General features: G+C 37.3%; 1 protein-coding gene across 1 annotated transcript; it reads right to left on the reverse strand.

Moving 5' to 3' along the window:
• Positions 1 to 611: 611 nt before the first annotated feature.
• On the reverse strand, positions 612 to 9,873 carry MAPK6 (mitogen-activated protein kinase 6). The gene is made up of 5 exons (XM_010293140.1): positions 8,664 to 9,873; positions 7,791 to 7,935; positions 4,480 to 4,644; positions 3,623 to 3,824; positions 612 to 2,994 (listed from the first exon to the last, which is right to left on the reverse strand). Exons 1-5 carry the CDS (start codon positions 9,216 to 9,218, stop codon positions 1,896 to 1,898), a joined length of 2,166 nt encoding a protein of 721 aa, XP_010291442.1. The 5' UTR covers positions 9,219 to 9,873; the 3' UTR covers positions 612 to 1,895.
• Between the last annotated feature and the right edge of the window lie 330 nt (positions 9,874 to 10,203).

Here is a 10,203-nt window from a genome sequence, read left to right on the forward strand (position 1 = left end):
TTATTGTATGGCTAATTAGCTCCCTCAGGAATGGTTCTGACAAGAGGAACTGGAAGAGAAATACATACTATTCTTGGGGCTTGCTGCAACAGACAACCCACACATTTTGAAACATCCCGTAGGAGTTACCTGGTCCTGCTCCTGAAATCTCCTTGTGAACGTGCTCCAGATGGGTTCTTGGCTGAGGGACCTGCATGAGTACCTTCACTCCAGGTTGCCAGCGACATGAAGGTGCTCGCACGTGCTCGCAGCAGTTTTTCCACTTGAACACTATTTTGTCTAAGAAGTTGACAAAACAGTAATGCTCACTTATACTCTGGAATTCAAGTGTATTTTCAACAAAAATGGTTATTGACACTACCGTACACATGCTTTCATAGGCATACCATTACACAAGATTTTCTTAAATACAGGCTACAGGCGTGGGGACAGAAGTATACTTCTGGAGTCTCCTCCCAGGGTGCTGCACCACCAGCAGTGGCAGCACTTCTAGGGTAGACTGCAAGACAATCTCTCATGCTTCCTTGAGCACCTTAGGGTCAATACAGCCAGCTACATTACAGCAGCAGCTATCTATCTTTCATTGTACAAAGCATCAAACACAACAGTCATTTTTGCTGGCCATGTTTTTATTTGTTTTTTGTTTTAAACAGGGGAGCCAATGATACATCCAGTATTTCAAAAAATCAGAAGGTAAAACAAATTTTCAGAAGACTGAGATGCTACATGCTATATTTAACCTAATTTTATTCATGCTTGCTCTTGAGGGGGGTTGGGAGCGGGACAGGAATCATTCAGTAAAAACATACAGTAAAAACAAAATGTCTCACCATATAGAACTTTAACCTACAGTAATGTTGTACCTTAATTATTTCCATGCACACAACTAACATTACAAAATTTTTTAAAAATGAACACAATTAAGACTTCTAGGAGCATTGGATAATAAAGCAATTCCTAATTTCTTTTGTAGAGATCAAGCACCTCCAATTACAAATTCCTATACACAGTGAGTGCTTTACTTGAAATGAAAACTAAAAAATAGAAATAAAAAAAATGTATTGGATAGCCTCAGAATAAGCCGATGTTAATATATATCCAGCTATGTAGGCAATAAAACCATAGTGCTAAACAAAAACTTTTATCTGAAAAGTAACTCAAAAATTAAGTTGACTTTCTATAATTACAGAAATATACTTATTTGCTAAAATAAATAAAAGTGCTGCATATTAACACTTCACTATAAAGAACGCATACCAGAACATTTATAAATATTGAATGATTTTCAATAAGAATAGCTACTACAATAATGCTGGCTAAATAGAAGTGCATAATGAGAAGCACTATGGGTGGTTAATGTTTTGCCACATACTGCTGTTACCTTGAGGTAGATAACACATGCGTACCAAATTCTGCATTCATTTCAGTTGCTGCTGGTATCATGTGTCTAAGAAATGTGTACAGTATGAAAAACTCTAAAATACGCATGAATGAAAAAATGTTTTGGGAAAAATAGATATTTTCATGCAATTATGTACAGTCTCACTGTGTAAATTTCAAGGCAAGGTTCTTTTTCTGCAAAACATGGACACTGTTTTACTGAGAGCATGTTTTTTTTTTTTTTACTTCGTTTAGTGCATTTTTTGTTACCTCCTGCATTTTGCATTATTTTGCTCTATTCTTTAATTTTGTGTGCAAACGACATGCCAGTTTAAAAACAAAACTAACTTACGTATAGAAAGTAATTTTGGATTGTAAAAACAATGGTAAACAGAAAGCTAATGAAATCCATACCAAAATTACACCGTCTGATTCAAGTAAAAAAATTACTTACACTAGTAATAAAAAAAGACAAACACATCTCATGAATATAAAAGAAATGTCTGCTGAGTGTTTTAGTTTAGATGTTTCAGAATGCTGCTGTACGTCTTGTGGGGAATCTGGGGAGATGATTTCATAGCAGAAGGCGTTAACGTGGCCTGTATTGATTTCAGTGGCGAACCAACAGGGCTGTGAAACTGAGGAATACCTATAGCCTCAAGCTGCTTGTTGAAGAGGAGTTCTCCACTGTTACTGAGAAAGCTCTCTTCTCTTTCCTTCTCCCCAAGCTTCCCCTCTTCTACTGGCTCAGGTTCTAGCATTTCAGCATCTTCTTTCTTACTAAAAAATTTGTCCAAATAACTGGTGTAAGTATTTTCTTTTTCAACTTGTTCATCCTTCCTTACTTCACAACAAAACTGGTCTATGAGGAAGCACTCCTCCCCACTACTTACAAACTGACTGTCCCAAGAAGTTTGGTACAGAGCTTCTAACTGTGCCAAATTAGCCATTCCTTTCTCCTGCTTCTCTCTGCTTACTGACTTTGATATTAATCCTTTCAACTCTATTTGAGACACTGAGCTATTCAAGTCATTTAATTTATCAACATCAGTAGACTCATGTTGTAAACTAAGCTGAATGGTTTCTGCTATAAATGAATCAAAGTCAAATCCTTGATTCTTCTCCCTTTCTTTTTCAACAAGTTGCTGTGATGCTTCCTCAAGTGCTATCTGAGCTTTCACCAACCCATTCTTTTCACATTTAGACTTGCCTTTCTTATCAGACTTTTCTTTGCTCTGTTCCTTCCAGTTCGAAAGATCTATAATAAGCTTGGGCTCATAGTAATGGTTAACTTCGCTGTCTCGCCAAACTAAGTTATCTAGGTATGAAGATGACCTCATTTTGTAATTACAAGTGTGACTACATTCCAGATCACAATACTTGTTTTCGTGGTGATCCGAATACTGCCAGCAAGGCTCAGTAGAGAAGTGGGTGTCAAAGGCAGGATCCTCCAGATACTTTTCACGATCTCCATCCAAATATTTGCGAGGATCTACTTGCACTTCTTCCTCATCAGTAACATCGGAAAGAGCCCTTGGATCACGCTGAACTTCATCAGCTTCATAGTTATTATGAATAGGCCAGTCATGGTCTGAAAACTGACTTTCATGGTATCTGTAAAACAATTTCCTAAGTGTTAGCAGCTAAAAACCAGTCTTTTAGCTCCCAAGACAGAGACAGTTAAGTTTAGAAATTCCCTTACAGAATAATGATAATACAAAACAGATAAAAGTTTTTCTTCAATCCAATTGGGTACTTGTTCCAGTTTTTTTGGCATAAAGCAATCCTCGTATGCGCATCTGAAAGATTTAAGTCCAGAATTACGTACAATAGCTCGCTCCATTTACAGCGCTCTTCCTTAAACTGTGTTTAACTGACTTCAGATTACTACTGTAAATCTCTTTACTATTATATGTGCTAAGCATTGGACAAGACAATCATACTTAAAGCTTTCTTTGTTTAAAGTTGATTTTTCAGAGAAATATTTCTGGGGAAAAAAGTAATGGAGAGATTGACTTTAGAGTCTAGAGTCCTGAGTGCGTCTCAGGAATGCATCTGCATATTCAAGGCAGTCTAATGAATTATAAACCCACTGACAATGCACTACCTATAAGGCAAAGATTTATTCTCAGGTCAACTTAAGAAGAAGAAACAGCAAAGGAAATTACGCCCATAAAGCAACATTACTTCAAGCACACAACCATTCAGTTACGCTAGACATCACAGTAAGTGATAAATTTACCTTTCCCAATTATAAATATGGCTGTGACTTTCATCCATCAGCAGAATATCATCAACCTCATCTTCAATGTGAAAAGGATGACTGGAAATGGGCTCATCCGTTGGAAAGGAATAAATGCTCATATAAGGATGGGACAAAGCTTCTTCTGCTGTCAATCGATCCATGGGACTAAATGTCAAAATTTGCTCCAGAAAGTCCAGTGCTGCAGAGACAGTTATAATTACACAGGAGAAAAATGACAGTTCAGACATCTAGAATTTAAAAGCAAGGTGCAGTGCTTTGCTGTAGAGGTCTGCATTTGCTTGAAAGTAGCTACCAGTATCAGCTACTGACAGTATACTGCCAAATATGCATTCTGTAGCCATTGGAAGCTAGAAGAGTAGAGGTCAAATCTAACAACAACAATAATTTAACTTAAAGCAGGAAAAAATACTGAGAGACAGAATGCTTCAAGCTGAATTGGTATCCACCAACAGCTATCAGGAAAGACTGCTGACAGTTCAGTTTGGGGACTTTCTTTTAAAAACATTTGAAAGACAGTTGTTTTAAAACTGACTCCATTCCAACGTTCCCTTGTATTTAGAAGGCCGGTGTCTCAAAATAGAGTAATTCAAACAGTCTTCCAGTGCAAATAGGTCCATCAGAGATTCACAATTATACTCCAAAGAGTATACTCCAAGTACCTATCATGTAAGCACATTTTTTTTTTAATTACATCAGAAGACAGTTCTTTTTCAGAGAATGCACAGGTTCTTCTAACTGAAACTTGCTTTTAACAATCACACACATGCACTGTGAAGTTGTTCACTATTTTATGATTTTGAAATACATGAACTATTTTTTTCTGAATCACTTACCTTCAGGACTGATGCCTGGAAGCAACTGAGTTAAAGGTTTGTGTGGCTCAGTCATATCGTTTCTAATGTAAACTGGAATTACATTGAGAAGCTCCTGACGGTCCTCCTCATGTACAACAGGAATTGATTCTAGAATCAACTGCATCTGTTCAAGTTCATGCGCACCTAAGCACCAAGAAAAAATAGAAGCCGCCATTTCAACTGCAAACACTTTTGATCCCTGTATATGAAAGGCATGTCAAAATTTTGTGCTCTGAGCAGCTATTTTCAGTAGAAGACTATTATCTCCTACAACAGAGGAAAGGATTAAGTTATAAATATGAGTGATAATAAATCTGAAGAGCTCTCAAAAATGCTGTAGTGTACAAAGAATTACAGAGCTGCTACACACAGATAAAGTGACCCAGCCTTAAGCTTTAGCAAGGATTTTTCACTATGGAAGAGGTACTGCAGAGCAGTACCCTATCTTTTTGTTCTATACTATACACTGCAACCCTCAATTGAGCCACCTAATGAATTCAATGTTTGACCTCCTTTTGAATTATATGTCCCTTATTAATAAAAACAGTAACGGTTTAGCTCAGCAAGAGATCTGACAGGCCACAACCATTTGTATTAATGTTCTACACCAAAACCCTGTATTACTGTCAGGCGCAAGACAAAAATCACCTGCCAGTTAAAAAAGTACTGCATTATAATTGAAATTATAGCACACTTTTAGCACTATCTGAAGTTTCCCTGGGTAAAGAACTACAAGGGCCTATACAGCCCGTGAATTTTGAATAATGAACAGCATCTACATTCAGTACCAGTGTTAAAGCTGGAGTACCCAGAAATAGAGCTTGTCTGCCTCAATTTATTATTCAGCTCCAAGAAGCATGTAGTACCCTAGAGATTCAACTAGCAGATGAAACTATATAGGATTATTTGCATGCCAGTGTTTACCTCCTTCACCAAGCAGCTCTGGGCAATCATCAGTGATACCGATGCATGTGACATTAAATACAAAAATAAACAGGGCCAGAAAGCGATTGTACCATCTTAAAATCTATGAGTACCATCTCAAAATCTATGCGCTATCAGTTCGCTTCAGCAGTTTACATCCTACCACATGTCTGCCAGATAACTTAAAGAAAAGATGAGGAAAAGTCACTACAGAAAATCTGACTCAGACCTATGTTCCCCCACTGAATTAGTCCCACATCATGTAGCTTATTTGCTGGACTGAAAAACACAACTGTTTTCTCTTCCTACTTCAGACTATTACAAATTACTTAATATAATCTATGCGATGTTATACTGGCTGTAATTTGCTGGAAAACAGAATCTCCTGTATCATTATTTCATGTTCTATCCATCCTAAAATTAACCAGCTTTCTTTCCGCTCTAAGTAAATGAGAATTTTAAAATATTAATTTAGAAGGAAGAATTACAGAAATTGTTTGGAACATCTGTTGAATTCCTCTGCCTCAACTTCCCTTCCTTCCCTCATCCCAGGTATTCTGCAATGTTCATCTGCATTCTTCCTTCCCATTCCAATCAGCCTTCCAGACAGCAAGATTCCTAAGGGATGGTTCAGAATTAGATAGGACATTGCAAATTAGCCAAACCAAGCCCTCCAAACAACTCTGCAAAAGAATTTTATTCAGAGTTTCACGACAGACTAACTGTCATATCTCCAACCATCTTCCCTTTCCAAATGCATGATACTATGAAGTCTACTCTAATTCAGAAAACTATGGCAATGCTAAATTACCAGAGGGACACATTCACATCTAAAAGTATTTTTCTAGGTATCTACACAATGCAATTATGGCACATAAATGAGCCTACAAACTTTGGATTTTGGTTACTAAGACTGAGTTTAAAAAAAAAAAAATCTAACTCACTACACAGATATTAGGCCAATAAAAACTTTTGGCAAAGACCAATGCTAATTAAAGAAAGCCAAAATACCAGCAAGTTGCGCTCAATCTATGTTGAAATCTGCAGACTTTCTCCCACTATTTCACTGTTTTCCAGTAGAAGTGCTTGATGCAATGGAAATGTAATAAATTTCTTATCAGCCAAGCATTTAATACACTGGAGACATTACCCCAATAGCTAGCAACTCAGAGTTAGCAACTCACTGCGAGTTAAGAAAAGCCTCTTCATATATGAATCACTGATTTCTATAAAATAACGATTTCAAGGTGACAGTAGTCCATTAATAGTACTTAATGGGAAAAAGCTCTCATTTTCATTACCTTGACAAACAAAGTTCAGAATTACCACAGAGGTGTGCTTTTTAGTCCACGTGTATGTAAAGGAATGTGAACTTTGAAATGCAAGCTCAGCTCTTCGAGGTTTTATCTGTATCACCCCAGTAATTTAGACCAACAGGAGCAAATCTAAGACCAAGCTCAAATGAGACAGCTCTGCTGAGGCCCCCAGGGTGCACACAACATAAGCATTTCAGGGGTTTATTCTAGACTAGCTCATCTGCTCCCATGGACTGAATGCCTATCAGCAGGCAGAGCACATTAGGTGATCTCCTGCAGTGCAAATGGCAGTTCCATTTTATCTCAAAAGACTCTCGTATGTGCACTGAGCTAAATCAGCAATGCAGTACAGGATGGCCATCAAGAGGTTTGCTTCAAAAATTTGCTCCTTATCCTAACCAAAGCACTAATGTAGATGCATCCAATGAGACCAGAGCATTGCTTCTCATCTTACCAGAAACGTTTGAAGATTACACATTTCCTTGTTATGTCACACTAAATTTTAAATCTTAAAGTCCTCCCTATACCACTGAAACAAAGGTCAGGTCAAAACAGTCTGTAGATAGCAAAAAAATTGGGAACAGGGAAAAAAAAAAGGCTGCTCTTTCATAATTCAAAATATAAAGAAGCAAGAAGTGATTCAGTTGACTACATTGAAAAAAATCTTTGAGTGTGATTACTCAGGGCATTCGTAATCCTCAAATACTCCCTGCATACATCAATTCACTAAAATACATGTATTTAGAACACTTCTTAGGCATGCAATAAATTTATCTTAACCTAATTACAGATTTACCATATAGGTGAGTACTAAATTAAATTGTGATATTTATCTAAATACGTATCAGTATAAGTAACAAAAATTGAAACGTTTTCTGCTTTACAAATACATCAATTTGTAGTTTGCTTATATGCTTGCATAATAACATAGCATATCCTGATAGTCAATGACTATTGATACTAACCATGAGAATACACCTTTCCTGAGGAAGATAACTAAGCAGTACCACTCCTTCTAGGAATATAAACACACATTTTAATTCTACCCACCTGCAAAGAGGGTTTTCCCAGTCAGCATTTCAGCAAAGATGCAACCTGCAGCCCACATGTCAATGGCTTTAGTGTAGTTGTTAGGAGAAAGCAAAAGACGGGGCGATCTGTACCATTTAGTAACCAATCCTTCAGAAAGATGGCCCTAAATGAAATTATATTTAAAAAAAGAAAAAAGCTTACATAGATTTTCAAGAGGTACGTCTTTTTTAATTACTTGTAGTGCATTAAAAAAATAAGGAACAAGATTTTTTGGTCTCCATGTCCTAGTACCATGTGCCCCCTACTAAGACCTTCTGCCTTTTAAAATGGAAGAGCAATATCTTTATGAGTGAACAGCAACAATATAGAAGCATGACACTATTTTATTAGTCAAACGAGGTACTGCAACAAAATTTTCTTATTCACAGATGGCAAATAGATGCAGAGGTAATAATGAACTCTTGTGAAACATCATCTGAACCAGGAAGACAGTACCTCTAAATTAATCCCAGGAAGTAGCCACACTTGTACACTATGAATGCAGCACTTACAAACTTATCTAAGGCTTCTATAGTTATGCCTCTAGATGTTGGTCTTAATCTCAGGTTCTATATTCACTGTTAAAAATCTGCTTTTCTGAACACATGTAGAAAAAAAAAAGGTTTTATTTTATGCTTGCAGTAGTCCTATCTGGGACAAAACATGTCATCCAGAGATCTGTTTTACTCTACTTGCAAGCATTCCAGTTCTACTGTATGATCCCTAATGTGATATCCCACCTGCTAACGAGGCCTTCCACAGACTATCTGCCTCTACGAAAGGGAGAAAGATGCTACTTTAAGAAGGAACTGTTGTCAGCGTATCACTTAAGTATTCCCACTCTTTACATACCTTGTGGGAATAATGAGGATCCATGATTCGTGCAAGACCAAAGTCACCAATCTTCAGCACCAAGTCTTCAGTATTAATGAAAAGATTAGCTGGTTTGAGATCTCTATGCAGAACATTTGCAGAGTGAATATACTTGAGCCCACGTAGCAGCTGGTACATGAAAAGTCTGGCATGATCTTCCAGTAAAGGGCCTTGCTCTAGCAGATTAGCCAGATCTGTCTCCATGTATTCCTGGACAATGTAAACACAGTTCAATTCTGTAAGGGAGCCCACGTCATCTGTTAACTGGCTTCCACTAGGACCAAGAATTTCAAATACTTTGACAATGTTATCATGGTCAAGTCTTCTAATAATTTTGATCTCACGTAGAGCATGTTTAACACTCTGGGGATCTGTAAGGACAATTTTCTTGACAGCCACTCTTTTGTCACAGTCATTATCGACAGCAGAAAAAACTAAGCCATTTCCACCACAGCCCAGTGGTTTTAAGTCCATATACCGAGAGCCCAGATCAAAACCATGAATGTTCATGAGACTTTCAAATTTTTCTGCCATTTTTAAATTCTTTATGCTTCTTTTTCCTCAAACTACTAAGCTTCTGTAAACACGTGGAGACACTTCCACTGGTATCTGAAGGAAAGGTCTTACAGAAAGGGAGAAGAAACACTTGGCTTTGACTGCAAGATGGTTTCTTGACACTCTCATTTCATTATGAGCCAGCCAGGCCTGTTGTGTCCCCTTGAATTTAGAGCCCGTAAGCTCTAGAACTCAAACCGAGCATAAGATAGAAAGATTGCAGCATTCATAGTTCAAGAAAGGTGCAGCATTTCTGCAGACATTAAAGAAAATACTCACAAAAAACTCAAACGGAATGAAATGACATACTATGCACTCAGCTCTACTGTGCTAAACTGGTTAACATTTAACAAAAATGTGAATAAATATGCACATAATAGGCTTCTATTAACATCCTCCTCCTCACAGTGCAGATACATTCAGTGTTGGACTGGTCCTGAGCAGCGTCATTCTATGGTGCTGGTAAGCACTATTTTTTTTTTCCTTCTTCCTCCTCTTTCTCTCCTTTGTTTACAGTCTAGTTAAACAGGAAACTGGCAGCTCTTGATTTACAAAAGATGCCTTCTGTTAATGATCAGGTGGCTCCAGCTCACCACAATCACAGTCAAAGCTACCATCCATTTTACTCCGTGACAACCTGAAAAGGAGAGAAAAATACATCAGTATTCTAGCACATACAGAAGTCTTCCTCCTCCCCCAACTCCTTAAGTTGTTCTAAATATACAACTTTAGTGTCCAGTTACAAAATAAGATACCATCACAAAAGCTAAACTGACTAGAAATGACACATATTTTTCATATTTGTGGAGGAAAACTGACAGTAATCACCAACCACCATTTCTAAACATATATTGTGAAAGTTTTAGATATAACCTACTGAGAATATAAAGCACACAATGAGATATCCTACTGAATCTTAATAAAGAAGGGAGTATCACAGAAAACTTGGTAATTCTCCTATACA

This window comes from Phaethon lepturus, unplaced genomic scaffold, assembly GCF_000687285.1.
Source record: "Phaethon lepturus isolate BGI_N335 unplaced genomic scaffold, ASM68728v1 scaffold24848, whole genome shotgun sequence".
Lineage (NCBI taxonomy): Eukaryota > Metazoa > Chordata > Aves > Phaethontiformes > Phaethontidae > Phaethon > Phaethon lepturus.